The sequence below is a fragment of the Doryrhamphus excisus genome, chromosome 4 (genome assembly GCF_030265055.1).
Source record: "Doryrhamphus excisus isolate RoL2022-K1 chromosome 4, RoL_Dexc_1.0, whole genome shotgun sequence".
In the NCBI taxonomy this organism is placed as follows: Eukaryota; Metazoa; Chordata; class Actinopteri; order Syngnathiformes; family Syngnathidae; genus Doryrhamphus; species Doryrhamphus excisus.
Genome location: NC_080469.1, coordinates 21787354 through 21806083, shown reverse-complemented (window position 1 = coordinate 21806083; position 18730 = coordinate 21787354). Strand labels below are relative to the sequence as shown.

General features: G+C 39.6%; 2 protein-coding genes across 5 annotated transcripts in view; one reads left to right on the top strand and one right to left on the bottom strand.

Annotated features, from left to right (window-relative positions):
- The window catches only part of bmpr1ba (bone morphogenetic protein receptor, type IBa), a 72223-nt gene extending 59398 nt beyond the window's left edge, over nucleotides 1-12825 (top strand). The window contains exons 4-13 of the mRNA XM_058070374.1: nucleotides 6159-6321; nucleotides 7175-7274; nucleotides 7368-7470; nucleotides 7545-7641; nucleotides 7726-7864; nucleotides 9186-9378; nucleotides 9465-9762; nucleotides 11309-11484; nucleotides 11570-11700; nucleotides 12412-12825. Of these exons, the coding sequence (XP_057926357.1) occupies nucleotides 6159-6321; nucleotides 7175-7274; nucleotides 7368-7470; nucleotides 7545-7641; nucleotides 7726-7864; nucleotides 9186-9378; nucleotides 9465-9762; nucleotides 11309-11484; nucleotides 11570-11700; nucleotides 12412-12537 (1526 nt within the window). The 3' untranslated portion in view covers nucleotides 12538-12825. The remainder of the gene's footprint in view (nucleotides 1-6158; nucleotides 6322-7174; nucleotides 7275-7367; nucleotides 7471-7544; nucleotides 7642-7725; nucleotides 7865-9185; nucleotides 9379-9464; nucleotides 9763-11308; nucleotides 11485-11569; nucleotides 11701-12411) is intronic.
- Nucleotides 12826-16055: 3230 nt separating this feature from the next.
- Nucleotides 16056-18730, bottom strand: part of unc5ca (unc-5 netrin receptor Ca) — a 250279-nt gene continuing 247604 nt past the window's right edge. For all 4 annotated transcript variants that reach the window (XM_058070370.1, XM_058070372.1, XM_058070371.1 and 1 more), the window contains one exon: nucleotides 16056-17442. In XM_058070370.1, the coding sequence (XP_057926353.1) occupies nucleotides 17280-17442 (163 nt within the window). In that variant the 3' untranslated portion in view covers nucleotides 16056-17279. The remainder of the gene's footprint in view (nucleotides 17443-18730) is intronic.

Genomic DNA, 18730 nt, shown 5'->3' with positions numbered 1-18730 from the left:
GGACCATCTAGCCAATCACGACGAGCTTGTCAACTCATCGGAAGTAGCAGCAGGTCATTGCTCAACAGAACAGTCGGACTCACGGTGTCATCTTACAAAGAAAGCTAACATCATCACGCAGCAGCTTAACACTTCAATGGTAAGAAATATACAAACATGTACCAATACAGACTCCAAATTGTCCATAGGTATGAATGTGAGTGTGAATGGTTGTTTGTCTATATGTGCCCTGTGATTGGCTGGCCACTAGTACGGGGTGTACCCCGCCTCTCGCCCGAAGACAGCTGGGATAGGCTCCAGCGCCCCCCTTGTGAGGAAAAAGGGAAAAAGCGGTAGAAAATGAATGAATGAACCCCCAATGACACGTTTTGTCCGCCATCGATTCTGCTCTCCCTTAAGGTAAACTCTCTCAAAAATTCTCATTTTCTCTGATTATATCTCATATTTGGTAATATGAATGTAATATAAATTCACATATCATAGTTGGGTCTGGAACCAATTAACCGCGTTAAATACTTTTATTTAACGTACAGACCATTATCCAACACACTTATTAACAGACATTGAAAAACTATGTTGTTTTGCTGCATGCTTTGAATGGGAAAAAGTGGACAAATATAAACATTTCAAATCGAATCTTAATATAAAGGATTAAATTAGTTTGTGTTAAGATCAATGTAGGATCGGTGTTGGCTTGTATTTTGCCATTTTAGGCTAGTTTAGAGGGATGACAACTCTTAAAATGTTACTTTACATTACACAGTCAAAATGGCTGAAACATTGAAGGTCATCTAATTTCCCCCAAGGGTGTCTTAAGGGTTTTAATAATGCTTATCACACCGCTTTAGATCTTGGCCAAAAGTTGTATCAGGACGGACCAGTCCGACTCCCCAAAGTCGTTAGACATTCCAGTAGACGCGTGATGTTTTTGCTCATCGGTGCACTGACGTGAAGAACATAAAGAGGAGCGTGAAGATAAGAAGTGGGCATTAGTAGTACATGAAACCTTCCACGTCTGTCTCCCCCCCCCCCATGCAGCGAAGGCTCTGTCAAACACGGAGAAGATGAACAACCACTTAGAGGCAAAAGAAAGGATGACGGCGAAGAGGAAGGAGTGGAAATGAGTGGAAAGGGGGGAGGCAGGTAGTGTTTACACTAAGCTGGATGAAAGGCTTTATTTGACACGAGCACAATGACTGATGAATACGCTTTTCTCTCGGGCCTTTCCATCTCAATCTGCCGTCTCCGTCGTGTTACTCAAACCCAACATCCCTGTTCCTCACCTCTTCTGTCTTTTTTTTTTTTAAGCTTGTACTCTGCACAAAGCCCCATGTGTTGAAAAGAGGCCTTTACGCTTTTGGGGGTCTGTGCGTTGTTAATTGCGTGTTGACAGTGGCCCCTATATCCTGCCATCAGGCCTCAAAGACCCATTGGGGGGACCTGAAGGCTCCTAATGGCATGTGAAAGGCAACTTGAGTGAAAGAGCTTGAAACAATTATGGTGTCGTACAAGCACCTGGAGGTTGGGACTCTCACGGTGCACGGTATTTAGCTTCACATATATAATAATGTGTTAGCGACCCCAGGATGCGGAGAAGAAGACCCAATTGCAGGTCAAAATGTATTTAATGCAGATGCTATGCAGAAGAACAACTCATTAGCATGTCCAACAGAAAAAACGACAATGACCCAACAACCAAAGGAGCGCGCACCTGAACTAAATTGGTATCACTGAAAATGGGAAACAGGTGCGGGAGATAATGCAAAGCAACGGAAAACAGAACAGAGCAACACAGGAAGTGAATACAAAATAAGGGCATGAACCAGGAACTAAGGCAGAAAAGGAAACTAAAACAGCTGTCACAAGGGGGTAACGCCCACATCGTGACAGTCACAAGGGGGTAACGCTCACATCGTAGTCACCAACATCACCTACTAGTGTTGGTATTATCTTGGTTTAAGAGGGGACAGAGAGTACAAAAGAATAAACAGTAGTAACACTTGCTTGAAGAGGGTATAGAGAGATAAAAGGACACAGGACAGCAACTTCACCTACTAGTGTTGGTATTATCTTGGTTTAAGAGGGGACAGAGAGCAGAAAGAACAAACAGTATTTTACCTGCTTGAAGAAGGTATAGCGAGATGAAAGGACACAGGACAGCAACTTCACCTACTAGTGTTGGTATTATCCTGGTTTAAGAGGGGACAGAGAGTACAAAAGAATAAACAGTAGTAACACTTGTTTGAAGAGGGTATAGAGAGATAAAAGGATACAGAACAGCAACTTCACATACTAGTGTTGGTATGATCTCGGTTTAAGAGGGGACAGAGAGTACAAAAGAACAAACAGTTGTAACACCTGCTTGAAGAGGGTATAGAGAGATACAAGGACACAGGACAGCAACTTCACCTACTAGTGTTGGTATTATATTGGTTTAAGAGGGGACAGAGAGTACAGAAGAACAAGCAGTAGTAACACTTGCTTGAAGAGGGTATAGAGAGATAAAAGGATTCAGGACAGCAACTTCATTTACTAGTGTTGGTATTATCTTGGTTTAAGAGGGGACAGAGAGCAGAAAGAACAAACAGTATTATACCTGCTTGAAGAAGGTATAGCGAGATGAAAGGACACAGGACAGCAACTTCACCTACTAGTGTTGGTATTATATTGGTTTAAGAGGGGACAGAGAGTAGAAAGAACAAACACCTACTTGAAGAGGGTATAGAGAGATAAAATATTAGGACACAGGACAACAACTTCACCAACTACTGTTGGTTTAAGAGGGGACAGACAGACAAAAAAAGAGAAGAATCACTGCAACAATACAAGTGAGCAAAATACACTAGCATCACCTGCTAGTGCTTGTTTTTGCTTGTTTTAAAAGGGGACAAAGCCTTGCTGGCTGGTGACCGGTTCAGGGTGTACCTCGCCTTTCGCCCGAAGACAGCTGTGATAGGCTCCAGCACGCCTGCGACCCTTGTGAGGATAAGCGGCATAGAAAATGCATGTATTGATGAATAAAAGGGGACATACTCTGTAAAGAAAAAGAAAAACGACAAATAACAAAAGCTAAGATTTTGGTTTGAGAGGGGACATAGAGCGACAGAAAACATGGGACAAAAAGTACTAAAATCCACTGTTATTGGTTTCTATTGATTTAAGAGGGGACAGGCTGACAAGCGAGAACCACATTGTGTTTTAACATTTGAGAATGAATGACTAAAAGTGGCAAAAATAAACAAACATGCTCATATTGGTTTATCTCTGGGTGCTGCAGTATTACACTGCATTTTCTCTGTTTTGCTGCAGAGGCCCACAGTCTCCTCTTGGATAAAATTTGTGTCCTTACCACGGCCTATAGAGTATAGTACTAATGTATACACAAAGATGGTTGCAAGGTGCAGGATGGACGCCTCAGACATTTTCACCTCCCACAGTGGCCCACATGTAGTGATGCCGGGCGAGGAAAATAAGAATGTTTTAATGAGGGATGACATGGCTTAGCTTACAGATCCACATGTGTGGGGGGGGTTAAAAGGAGGCCGAAGAAGAGTGCACTAGAAGTGTTAGCGGGCGGGGGGGTACAAAGTGAGAGAAAGGGCAGCAAAGGCCAACGTCTCCTGTGTGCTTCCCTGCAGCTCTGTCACGTCTCATATCGCTCATCCCGTCTCTTCACCCCCCCCTCCTGTTCTTCCTCTCCTTCTTGCTCCAATTGGTTAATTGTGGATGTGACCCCCATTTAAAACCTTGCTCCCCTCATGCTGTTTGGTCAACACCGTTTGTACAAAGGCGGTCATAGAAGAGGGAGGCGATAATGTGAACGATGGATTGTGTTGATATTCCTTCCAAATAAATGCCATTTTGGTTCCGGCGTGATTCCCAATCTGCGGGACGAAAGCTGCTTTTATCCAAGAGAGGAAGCCCTCATGCTCACTTCCCAGCATCTCCGCTCGCAGCTGTTAGGCATCTGCCGGAATGAATGAAAACCCTAAAAGCTACCAAGGAGTGAAACTTCCGTCACCCACCCCCCCTTTCCCCTTCTAACACCCCCACCTCGAGTGACAGGTGCGTCTTTGAAATAGGATAAGTCGGAATACATCAGCTTTGTTCTGCTGGTTTTGGAAGAAAATCTCACGAGTAAGAATGAAGAAACATCTGTTGTGGGAGTGGACGGTGGTATCAGTACAGTATCACTCCTCAGTCTCTTGAGTGTTTTTTCTTATTAAGATTGTACTAAGCTTTGCTTCTTAGTGAAACTTTATAGTAGTGCAGTGCAGATGCAAGAAATAGGAGACTTTTTTGGGGGGGCCACATCCCGTCTAATCCATATTTGGTAACTTTGTTAAAACGATGGGACAAGTGGTTAGCACGCAGGCCTCACAGCTAGGAGGCCCTATTTCGATTCCACGCTCAGCCATCTCTGTGTGGCGTTTGCACGTTCTCCCCGTGCATTGCATGGTTTCCTCCCACATTCCAAAAACATGCTTCATTCATAAAAAAAAAAATGAATGAATGAATATTAGTTAACATCATTTCCTGAGGACCATCTAGCCAATCACAACGAGCTTGTCAACCCATCGGAAGTAGCAGCAGGTCATTGCTCAACAGAACGGTCGGACTCACGGTGTCATCTTACAAAGAAAGCTAACATCATCACGCAGCAGCTTAACACTTCAAAGGTATGTCTAAGAAATATATATGCGTGGGTTTTCTCCGGGTATTGCGGTTTCCTCCCACATTCCAAAAACATGCTAGGTTAATTAGCGACTCCAAATTGTCCATAGGTATGAATGTGAGTGTGAATGGTTGTTTGTCTATATGTGCCCTGTGATTGGCTGGCCACCAGTCCAGTGTGTACCCCGCCTCTCGCCCGAAGACAGCTGGGATAGGCTCCAGCACCCCCGCGACCCTCGTGAGGAAAAGCGGTAGAAAATGAATGAATGAAGTTCGAACTTGGTGTATTTTTCATAGTACTTCCAGTTCAAATTTCACAGCTTCACTCTATTATGGTTTGTCAATTAATAAATCCTGCTGTTTCAAATGGCTTATTTTCTCTTATTATATTTACGATGGGCCGAGTGATTAGCACGCAGGCCTCACAGCTAGGAGACCCTATTTCGATTCCACGCTCAGCCATCTCTGTGTGGAGTTTGCACGTTCTCCCCGTGCATTGCATGGTTTCCTCCCACATTCCAAAAACATGCTAGGTTAATTAGCGACTCCAAATTAGCGACCCCAATCCGATTGAGGTATCATCAAACGAAAAGTTGTCTGGGTGCGTTCTTCTTCGTGGTGTTTTTCTTCTTCTGTTGTTTATTGGCATGTTCTCCCCGTGCATGCATGGGTTTTCTCCGGGTACTGTGGTAGCAGCAGGTCATTACTCAACAGAACAGTCGGACTCACGGTGTCATCTTACAAAGAAAATTAAAATCATCACGCTGCAGCTTAACACTGCAAAGGTATGTCTAAGAAATATACAAACATGTACCAATACAGACTCCAAATTGAGTGATATTGTAATCATAAATATGGTTGGTGAAATATAAGGGGCTGCATAGTGGTCGAGTGGCTAGCACGCAGATCTCACAGTTAGGAGACATGGGTTCAATTCCACCATCGGGCATCCCCGTGCATGCGTGGGTTTTCTCCGGCTTCCTCCCACATTTCAAAAACATGCTCGGTTAATTGGCGACTCCAAATTGTCCATAGGTATGAATGTGAGTGTGAATGGTTGTTTGTCTATATGTGCCCTGTGATTGGCTGGCCACCAGTCCAGGGTGTACCCCAGCTGGGATAGGCTCCAGTAACCCCGCGGCCCTCATGAGTGTAAGCCATAGAAAATGAATGAAAGTAAATTGACCATAAAGCACCTATTCATGATGATAGAAGTATGACTTTCACCAGCTATGACCAATAGTCTAGTACCAGTACTTTATGGTTGAATACAATCCCAGCAGGGCCCACCCCTGCTTTAAAGTCATTTTATGTGTTCCTCCACGATTGAACCTACCGCCTGACACTTTGTAGTCACACCATGATTTCTTTCTTTTCCATTCCACTTCCAACTTTTGTGGAGGTCTATACTCTTTTGCTGCGTTTCTAGTATTATCGGGCTGACTCATGTTATGAGGCTTCATGTCATCTCCTCTGTCTCCTAGGCAACATATTGGACAGCATGCTACTGCGAGCGTCCAGCAAGGACGCGGCGGAGGGCGGGAAGGAGATCGGCGGAAGCACGTCCACGGCTTCCTCGTCTCAGAGGCTCCTTTGGTGTCACTGCTACCACCACTGTCCTGACGACTCCACCAACAACACATGCAGGTACTGTCTCATAGACAGGTGGATTATCCACTATTTTTATTTTTATTTTTATTTTTATTTTTATTTTTATTTTTATTTTTATTTTTATTTTTATTTTTATTTTTATTTTTATTTTTATTTTTATTTTTATTTTTATTTTTATTTTTATTTTTATTTTTATTTTTATTTTTATTTTTATTTTTATTTTTATTTTTATTTTTATTTTTATTTTTATTTTTATTTTAAATAACAACAATGATAGGAGCGGCATGGTGGACGAGTGTAGTGGGTTTTCTCCGGGTACTCCGGTTTCCTCCCACATTCCAAAAACATGCTAGGTTAATTGGCGACTCCAAATTGTCCATAGGTATGAATGTGAGTGTGAATGGTTGTTTGTCTATATGTGCCCTGTGATTGACTGGCCACCAGTCCAGGGTGTACCCCGCCTCTCGCCCGAAGACAGCTGGGATAGGCTCCAGCACCCCCCGCGGGGGGGTTTTAAATTTTAAATTTTAAATTTTAAATTTTAAATTTTAAATTTTAAATTTTAAATTTTAAATTTTAAATTTTAAATTTTAAATTTTAAATTTTAAATTTTAAATTTTAAATTTTAAATTTTAAATTTTAAATTTTAAATTTTAAAAATGCTAAATAAAATATTTAACTATATTAGGAAAGCAGGAAGTGAACAAATGTAACAGTTACTGATTGTAAAAGTACCAGATGGAGGGGTAGGATTTAATAAGCTTTGCTTCTTCCTACTCCTTTTGGACATGTGGAACTGGGAACTGATTATGTGATGCATTCAATTGTAATCTGATGCATGTTCAAATGAAATAAAACCATTACCATTACCATAAATGTGGCTTTCCAGGACTGATGGCTACTGTTTTACCATGGTGGAAGAAGAAGGAGGCGTACCAGTCCTGAGTGCAGGTTGTCTGGGGATGGTTGGATCTGAGTTTCAGTGTCGAGTGAGTAGATTCAAATCACATGACTACTTTTCTAGCATGTGCTAGCATTCTGACCACCTCAGCATCATCCACGTTTGGTTTCTTTGTATCCAGGACACTTGGAGCTCACGTCAGAGGAGGTCACTGGAATGCTGCACAGATCAAGATTACTGCAATCGAGACCTTCATCCAACTCTGCCTCCGCTTAAACCACCTCGTAAGTTTCTCTAATGTCAACTTCCACTTCTAGCGTTTAACTTTTTTTCCACATTTGTGTTGTTTTTCTCGCAGTTTATGTAAATGAAAAGATCCACCACATGGCCTTGTTGATCTCAGTCACAGTCTGCAGTATCATACTGGCTGTTGTTATCGTCTTCTGCTACTTCAGGTCGTTAAAGCTTCACATCTTAAAGCTAATTGCACTTTGTCTGTAAAAAGCCTTCGCTAACTGGTAATCTTGTAATACATGCAGGTATAAGCGTCAGGTGTCGCGCCCTCGCTACACCATCGGCCTAGAACAGGATGAGACCTTCATTCCACCCGGAGAGTCCCTGAAGGATTTGATAGAGCAGTCGCAAAGCTCTGGTTCAGGCTCAGGGCTCCCTCTGTTGGTGAGATGAGTGTATTGCACTAGTAGATGGAGGTAGTAAGACAGGGGTCTCAAATTCAATTTACCTGGGGGCCACCGGAGCTAGGTTCTGGGTGAAACCGGGCCGAATCAGGTTTTCAAAAAAAAAAAACCCAAAACGTATTTATTAAAAACTGGAGAAAAAAAATCAATCTTCAATGCTTTTGGTTTTCCACACCAAAATATCTGATAAAACATTCCGCTGTTCTCAAATATCTTAATTTTTATTTTTCGATACACAAAATAAGATTAAAAAAATAAACAAATTAAGAATAAAGACAATAAATCAATCAATCAGTAATAAATAAGTAAAATAATAATACAACAGCAAATAAGAAAAACGTACGAAACCACATACAGTTGGTAGAGAAATTATTTTTTTCATATTCAAATGTACAGTATTAACAGTTATTTAACCTTTAACATGAAACTAGCGTCTCGCGGGCCACGAGTTTGAGACCCCTGAAGTTAGCGGTCATAAGGTCATTCAAGCTTATAGCTGGGGTGTCCAAATGACCACATAGTAAAAAATGTAATATTTTGTATCTATGCTAAGAATTGTATATATATTTCACAAAAAAATATTTAAATTTACGTCTTAAATATTCTTTGTAAATTTTATTTTTGTAATATTTTATTCCTGTAATATATGTAATATTTTGTAATATTTGTAATACTTTATTCCGATAATATTGAAGCTCTCATAATAACACAATTTTCCAAACTTTCTTTCTCATGGTATTATAACTTTAAAAAATATATGTAATATCTCAACATATGATATGAAAATAACTGTTTGACTTTATTACTTTTTTAATTTTTTCTGTTAGATTATGACATTTTTTCATTATATTTTGCCTTTATTTTTGTTAAATTTACTAATGATTGTTCAATTTTTGCTGTCTTAGGGTCTTTTTTTATGTTTTTTTGTTGGATTATATTTTTTAGAATGTGCCGTGGGTCAATAAAAAAACAGCTACAGGCTGCCAATGGCCCCTGGCTCACACTTTGGACACCCCTGCCTTACAGGAAGTGAAATGATCATGTTTATCATGTTTATGTTTTTTATGTTTGTACATCATTTATAGTTATTTTTAAGGCTAATCATGCATGAATATGCTGATGCATTTCTGAAGTCTGCAGGAAAAGTAAAACGCATCATTTTTTTATGATGAGGTCTGAAATTATTAAAAAGATTTTATGCGGTAAAAGTGAAAAAAAAAAAAAAACATATGAGAAGAACATTCCATTTTGAGACCTGAAGGTAAAAAGTTCAAAAAGTTCAAAATTTGGTAACCCCTCAGGTTCAGAGGACCATCGCCAAGCAGATTCAGATGGTGAAGCAGATCGGGAAGGGGAGATACGGCGAGGTCTGGATGGGCCGCTGGCGAGGAGAGAAGGTGGCCGTGAAAGTTTTCTTCACCACCGAAGAGGCCAGCTGGTTCCGGGAGACCGAAATCTACCAGACGGTCCTGATGAGGCATGAGAACATACTGGGTAAGACCTTCTGAAAACGGGCTTCCTAAACTGGTCCTATCTAATTAGAATAAAGTAAAAATACTGCAATGTTTCGTCTTCTTTAGGTTTCATCGCGGCAGACATTAAAGGCACCGGCTCGTGGACTCAGCTCTACTTGATCACCGACTACCACGAGAACGGCTCCCTGTACGACTACCTCAAGTCCACCACCCTGGACAGCAAGGCCATGCTGAGACTGGCCTACTCGTCTGTGTCGGGCCTGTGTCACCTCCACACCGAGATATTCGGGACACAGGGCAAGCCCGCCATCGCTCACAGAGACCTGAAGAGCAAGAATATCTTGGTCAAGAGGAATGGAGCCTGCTGCATCGCCGACCTGGGACTGGCTGTCAAGTTCATCAGGTGGGTGTGGAAGGTGGTCCAGATGTTTGAGACAATTTTCAGATTTTTGGGTGTCAGAAGTGGGATGATTATGGTCGACGGTCGACTGTTCCGTGACTGCGGTTGTCTGTGCGATCTGGCAACTGGCTAAACCTGCCGTCAGTTCACTTTGAATTCTCAGAAATTTGGTGTCAGAAGTGGGATAATTAGCCACGAGGCTATCCGTGACATAGAGTACCAAGGTAGTGGGAACGATTGTTCCACAAATACCGGTGTACATGGACTTTGCCTACCTGTCACGGTCTTTCAAAACCGAAAGAAGTTTGGTTTCAAGGTATAGTCCTCAGATTTCTGGTGTCAGAAGTGGAATAATTAGCCATGAGGCTATCAGTGACTAGAGTACCCAGGTATTGTGACCGATTGTTCCACGAATACCGGTGTACATGGACTTTGCATACCTGTCACGGTCTTTCAAAACTGAAAGAAGTTTGGTTTCAAGGTATAGTCCTCAGATTTTTGGTGTCAGAAGTGGGATAATTAGCCATGAGGCTATCCGTGACATAGAGTACCCAGGTAGTATGACTGTTTGTTCCACGAATACCGGTGTACATGGACTTTGCCTACCAGTTTTTCAAAACCGAAAGAAGTTTGGTTTCAAGGTATAGTCCTCGGATTTTTGGTGTCAGAAGTGGGATAATTAGCCATGAGGCTATCCGTGACATAGAGTACCCAGGTAGTGGGACCGATTGTTCCACAAATAAACTTTAACTACCAGTTTTTCAAAACCGAAAGAAGTTTGGTTTCAAGGTATAGCCCTCGGATGTTTGGTGTCAGAAGTGGGATAATTAGCCATGAGGCTATCCTTGACATAGAGTACCCAGGTAGTGTGACCGATTGTTCCACGAATACCGGTGTACATGGACTTTGCCTACCTGTCAAGGTCCTTCAAAACCGAAAGAAGTTTGGTTTCAAGGTATAGTCCTCAGATTTTTGGTGTCAGAAGTGGGATAATTAGCCATGAGGCTATCCGTGACATAGAGTACCCAGGTATTGTGACGGAGTATTCCACGAATACCGGTGGACATGGACTTTGCCTACCTGTCACGGTCTTTCAAAACCGAAAGAAGTTTGGTTCCAAGGTATCATCCTCGGATTTTTGGTGTCAGAAGTGGGATCATTACCCATGACGCCATCCATGACATAGAGTACCCAGGTAGTGTGACAGATTGTTCCACGAATACCGGTGGACATGGACTTTGCCTACCAGTTTTTCAAAATGACCAGTTTTTGATTTAGTTTGAGTTTGGTTTGAGGTTACTAGTCCTCGGGTTTCTGATGTGAGAAGTAGGGTACTTAGCGACTACGCAGGTATTGTGTCATACATCGGTCATGTGATGAATGTTATGTTCCCATGATCTGGTTATCAGGTTGAAGCTCCTAGACAGGGGCATAAGTCAAATTTTACTTGTGTGATAAATGGCGTCAGAAGTGGGATCGTTAGCAGTTTTTTTTAAGTTTATTGTTAATGTCGATGTTGTAAATGAAAGTGTTTCGGTGTCCCCATCAGCGACACCAACGAGGTGGACATCCCCCCCAACACCAGAGTGGGCACCAAACGCTACATGCCTCCCGAGGTTCTGGACGAGACCCTGAACAGAAGCCACTTCCAGTCATACATCATGGCCGACATGTACAGCTTTGGACTCATCCTGTGGGAGATCGCGCGTCGCTGCGTGTCAGGAGGTATCTCGTCACGCTTCCTTAACCAGCACAACTGCATTTTTTGTAGTATTTTATCAACAACAAAGTGGTTTCATGTAACATTAAGGAATCCTGGAGGAGTACCAGCTCCCCTACCACGAACTGGTCCCTACTGACCCTTCGTATGAGGACATGAGAGAGGTGGTCTGCATCAAGAGGCTACGACCCTCCTTCCCTAATCGATGGACCAGCGATGAGGTGAAACTATAAAATATATATTTATAAAATATACATACGTATATATTGGGCGGCACGGCGGTCTAGTGGTTAGCGCACAGACCTCACAGCTAGGAGACCAGGGTTCAATTCCACCCTCGGCCATCTCTGTGTGGAGTTTGCATGTTCTCCCCGTGCATGCGTGGGTTTTCTCCGGGTACTCCGGTTTCCTCCCACATTCCAAAAACATGCTAGGTTAATTGGCGACTCCAAATTGTCCATAGGTATGAATGTGAGTGTGAATGGTTGTTTGTCTATATGTGCCCTGTGCCCAATCACGACGAGCTTGTCAACCCATCGGAAGTAGCAGCAGGTCATTGCTCAACAGAACAGTCAGACTCACTGTGTCGTCTTACAAAGAAAGCTAACATCATCACGCAGCAGCTTAACACTTCAATGTTAAGAAATATACAAACATGTACCAATACAGACTCCAAATTGTCCATAATGTGCCCTGTGATTGGCTGGCCACCAGTCCAGGGTGTACCCCGCCGCTCGCCCGAAGACAGCTGGGATAGGCTCCAGCACCCCCGCGACCCTCGTGAGGAAAAAGCGGTAGAAAATGAATGAATGAATGAATATATATATTCAATTTCTGCTGCAGTTTTTGCGGCGTTGCATCAATCCACGCACACGCATATATGGTACATTCCGTGCATTGCTAACGAGTGTGCATGCGTGTTTATGTTGCAGTGTCTGAGACAGATGGGAAAGCTGATGACCGAGTGTTGGGCTCACAACCCCGCCTCTCGCCTCACAGCTTTACGGGTGAAAAAGACGCTGGCTAAGATGTCCGAGTCACAGGATATAAAGTTGTGATGATGTTTTTGTCGGCTGCGGACGCAATGGAGTGCTTTCTGTGAAAGCTAACGTAGCTTGTAAAAGAAGAAAACGATGATGTTGTGATTGCGAAGCATGGAGGTCATCGGTACCTGCAGCGTGAACCCCGACCCTTTGACCTTGACACTTGAAATGGACATGGACTGACACTATGTGGCAGACGCAAGGTATAAACTGTGAGGCTTTGGTTGACGCTGGTTACATTTGTAGAGTGTACAAATGTATAACTTTGTGTCTTTTCCGTATGTAAAACCTTATTAAAACTATTTGGTAGAAATGAAATGTATGTCCCATTTTTGTATGAAAAGATATCCTATTTTTTTTGCATGTTTGTCACACTAAAAAAATCATCAAACAAATGTAAATGACAACACAACTAAACACAAAATACTTTTTTTAAATGAAACATTTTATTATTTAAACATTTTATTATATAAAATTCATTATTATAATTTTTTTTATTATTTATATAAATATTATATATATTTATATAAATATTATTTCCGCATTAGTCCTTCAGTAACTACTTTAAATGTACATATGTGCCTTAGTTCCTGACTATTCCATGACTATGTATGCCCTTGTTAGTTCTTCATAAGTTGGTCAATAACTACTCTAAATGTATGTTAGTTTTACGTTCCTCGATCACTACTCTAAAATGATGTGTGTTAGTCATTGGTTCATTGTTTCCTCAATAACTATTCATGTACCTAATTAGTCTTCATTAGTAGTAACCACTCTAAATGTATACGTTAGTCATTACTTCTACATTAGTCCTCCAGTAACTACTTTAAATGTATGTGCCATAGTTCTTCAATTACTATTAGTCCGTTGTTAGTTTTTCATTTGTTTCTCAATAACTACTCTAAATGTATGCTAGTCATAAGTTCTTCAATCACTACTCTAAAATGATGTGTGTTAGTCATTGTTTCATTATTTCCTCAATAACTATTAATGTACCTAATTAGTCTTCATTAGTAGTAACCACTCTAAATTTATACGTTAGTCATTACTTCTACATTAGTCCTCCAGTATAACTAATTTAAATGTAAGTGCAGTAGTTCCTCAATGACTATTAGTCCCTTGTTAGTTCTTCATTTGTTTGTCAATAACTACTCTAATGTATGTTAGTCATAAGTTCCTCAATCACTACTCTAAAGTGATGTGTTAGTCATTGGTTCATTATTTGCTCAATAACTATTCATGTACCTAATTAGTCTTCATTAGCAGTAACCACTCTAAATGGATACGTTAGTCATTAATTCCTCATTAGTCCTCCAGTAACTACTTTAAATGCATGTGCCTTAGTTCCTCAATGACTATTTATTAGTCCCTCATTAGTTCATTGGTTTCTCAGTAACCACTCTAAAATGTACGTGCGTTAGTCATAAGTTCCTCAATCACTACTCTAAAGTGATGTGTGTTAGTCATTGGTTCATTATTTCCTCAATAACTATTCATGTACCTAATTACTCTTCATTAGCAGTAACCACTCTAAATGTATACGTTAGTCATTAGTTCCTCATTAGTCCTCCAGTATAACTAATTAAAATATATATGCATTAGTTCCTCAATGACTATTAGTCCCTTGTTAGTTCTTCATTTGTTTGCCAATAACTACTCTAAATGTATGTTAGTCATAAGTTCCACAATCAGTACTCTAAAGTGATATGTATTAGTCATTGGTTCATTATTTCCTCAATAACTATTCATGTACCTAATTAGTCTTCATTAGCAGTAACCACTCTAAATGGATAAGTTAGTCATAAATTCCTCATTAGTCCTCCAGTAACTACTTTAAATGCATGTGCCTTAGTTCCTCAATGACTCTTTATTAGTCCCTCATTAGTTTCTCAGTAACCACTCTAAAATGTATGTTAGTCATAAGTTACTCAATCACTACTCTAAAGTGATGTGTGTTAGTCATTGGTTCATTACTTCCTCAATAACTATTCATGTACCTAATTAGTATCATTAGTAGTAACCACTCTAAATTTATACGTTAGTCATAATTTCCTATTTAGTCCTCCAGTAACTACTTTAAATGTATGTGCCATAGTTCCTCAATGAATATTAGTCCCTTCTTAGTTACTCAATCACTACTCTAAAGTGATGTGTGTTAGTCATTGGTTCATTATTTCCTCAATAACTATTAATTAGTAGTAACCACTCTAAACGTATACGTTAGTCATTAATTCCTCATTAGTCCTCCAGTAACTACTCTAAATGTATATGCCTTAGTTCCTCAATGAATTTTTAGAAGTCCTTCATTAGTTCATTGGTTTCTCAGTAACCACTCTAAAACATACGTGCGTTAGTCGTAAGTTCATTGCTTTCTCAGTAACTACTCTGAATGCATGTGACTTAATTTCTCAGTACCTACTCCTCAGTAGTTCATTGGTTTGTCAGTAACTACTCTAAATGTATGTGCCTTGGTCACTCTTTAGTTCCTCAGTAACTACTCCAAATGTGGGTCCATCTGGAAGGGGAGGATTCACGGGCCGTACATTCAAATGAAGGAAGCCACCACAGGAAGTCGTCATGTTCAGCATTGCTTATAAATATAATTTATTAATCGTCTTAAAAATTCTTTCTTACACTTTGTACAGAAAAACACTGAGGGAGGGAGGAGAGCATTCAGTAAGATTGAGCAAAGATTTCATGAAAGCGTGCCAGAATGAACGATTCATCACAAGCTTGTAGTACACGGGAAATCCAAAAACACCCCTGATTGGAAACTCTTTCCACATCCAAAGTAAAAAATAAAAAAAAAATGCACTGACAAGCACAGCTAGAGTTAGTTTAGACGTCTATCATGAGAACCAATGCCGAGTTTGCATAGTAGACAAAAAAAAAACCATACAAACTAGATTCTAACTTCTTTTTTTGTAACTTTTTGAAGTCTTTAAAATTGTTAGGCGACAGTACACAACATTGTTGTGAAATAGAAAATACTCGTCACACGTTTGGATACAATAACAACACTCAAAAGCTCATTTCATCCAATTTGAATCAACTCGCAGGTAAACTGTCGACTGGCAGCATTTTTAGGTGATGATGATGATGATGATGATAAAGAGGAGGAGACTTGCTGCGTCGTCGTCGCCTTTTGGGTTTTTGAGTTTGCATCTTTTTTTTTTTTTTTTTTGCACCCTGTCACCCCCTTTTCCGATTATTAGCACTTGCATCAGGAGACATTCACAACATTTGCCGTGCGTCCTCAAAGAGAGAAGACATGTTGGAACCGTAAACACGACTTCCTGTCTGCTACATTTCATTCACCACCATTTCAATTTTTAATATACGCACAATATATATACGGATTATCTTCAAAATGACTCATCTTTAGAGCCCTTCTCTATGGTATATATTATATATAATCACATTATGAAATATAAACATACTGTGCATATATATATATATATATATATATATATATATATATATATATATATATATATATATATATTATATAGCATAATATAAACTGTATGTTATCCTGTGTGTGTATAAATATATATATGTATAAATGTAATTAATAAAATTAAGATTTGCATTTATTTAAATGGTGTAATGTCAAACAATTAAAAAAAATATATAAAATTAAGGAACACAGTTTTAAAAGTTGGAAAGTTCAAAATATTTGATTAAAACAGTTTTGAGTTGCAGCATTAGTTTAATTAATTTGGATAATTAACTTAAACCATGCAAAAAAATTAACTCTAGATTTTTTTTTATAATTAAAAAAAAATAATAACATAAGACAAAAATTAAAAATTCCAACTTTTAAAACACAAACATAAAAGAAAGTAACTTGCAATAATGGTAATGATGATAAAAATATAATATTCCTTAGATGCTAATCATGTATTTACATAATTCAGACAAAAATAAAATATTGGTCAAAGGCCACTTGAGGGCGCTAGTGATCATTCAAGTGACTATGGGGACGCCACATGTAACCCTAAATCTAACCCTGACCTTTCACCCTTACCCTAACCCTATAACCCTAACCCTAACAACTGCATGATGCAAAAGTGACAGAGTGAATTCATGACGTGATGCGTTCACTGCCTTGTTTTTCTTCTTTTTTTTCAATTCTCCAAGATGATCCGTCATCCGAAAAAAAAAAAAAAAAACTTTGCTGTCCCTGCCATGGCTTTTATGAATTCCCTCCCATTCCCTGTGGGAAAAATACTTGATGTAAAAAACAAACAAACCCAAGAGCCATTACTGATGACATCTTCCGAGGAGGGTGTTAAGATTTTTATGGGTGAGGCCATTTGATTGACAGTTGCTTTTACCATTTTCACACCAAATAAGATAAGAGGCCTTCCTTGAAAAATGATTGAAAGATGTCAAACAAAGGGCGCCGGTGCTTTTGAATGCCCCCAAAGACTTTGTGATCCTCTTTCAGTCTGGTGTCCGAACTTTCCTTTTAGCTTCATTCTCTTCGTCTTTCACGCTTTCTTTCTTTCCGACCTGCTTTTTCACGCTTCTTCATCCTGTGATGACTTTTTCTAACTTTGAAGTAAAAAGTTGTCTTTTTGGCGTGTTTGTGTTTACTTCCTGATCTGCTCGATTGGAGGCTAAAAGTCACAAGAAGTCGTGGAAAGATCCGTATCCAGCAAGCGTCCCGTTTTGGTCGTTCCGCTAGCATCCGGCCGCCAGCACGGTGAACGTCATTACCGCCGCATGTCGTCATGGTCGTCGATCCGTGGTCAGTGTTCCGTGGTCATGGAGCAGAAGTTGCTGTCATGGCGGCCCATCTCCTCCAACACGGCCGCCAGCTCGTTGAGGTCTCCGTCCGGGAAGTGCTGGGCCTCCCAGAGGTCCAGGATGACACCCGTTGGACTGGACTTGGTGGCGAAGTAGTTCAGGTACCTGCCAACATGGACAGAACGTCATTATATTATTATTTTAATACTCCGTCGGAACAGCTATGTAAAGGCGGGACTTATGTGACCCTTGGGCATGTGCAAAGTGGAAGGTAAGGAAGTGAGAAGGGCTCGTCATACAATAACATACATACACACATATCCATATATTCATATACATACATACACAGATACTATCCATATATACATATACATATATACATGCATGCAAACATACATACATACATACATACATACATACATACATACATACATACATACACATACTTACATATATACAGAAACACTCGCACACCTATTCATACACACATATATATGTGTATACATAGATACACACAAACTTATATAACATACATACATACGTACATACATACATACATACATACATACATACATACATACATACATACATACATACACACACATATAAAGTTATACATATATACACACAAACTTACATAAACATACATACACACACACACCTATACATACACACACATATAAATGTATACATATATACACACAAACTTACATAAACATACATATATACACATACATGGACACTTACACATACACATGTATACATACATACACACATACATGTATACATGTACAAACATACATACATGTACATACATACACACATACATACATGGACATACACACACACAAACATACATACACACATACATTTACACACATACATACTACATACATACATAGGTACATACATACATACATAGGTACATACATACATGCATAGGTACATACATACATACATAGGTACATACATACACACATGCATATGTACATACATACATACACACATACATACATGTATACACACGTACATACATACATACATGCATGCATACATGCATACATACATACAAACATACATACATGCATACATACATACGTACATACATACATACATACATACATACATACATACATACATACATACATACATACATACATACATACATACATACATACATACATACATACACACACACCTATACATACACACACATATAAAGGTATACATATATACACACAAACTTACATACATACACACATACATACATACATGCATACTTACATACACGTATACATACGCACATACATACTTATGCATCTGTATGTATAACTTATGCATACATAAATACATACATGTTCATACATGTACATACATACATACATACATACATACATACATACATACATACATACATACATACATACATACATACATACATACATACATACAT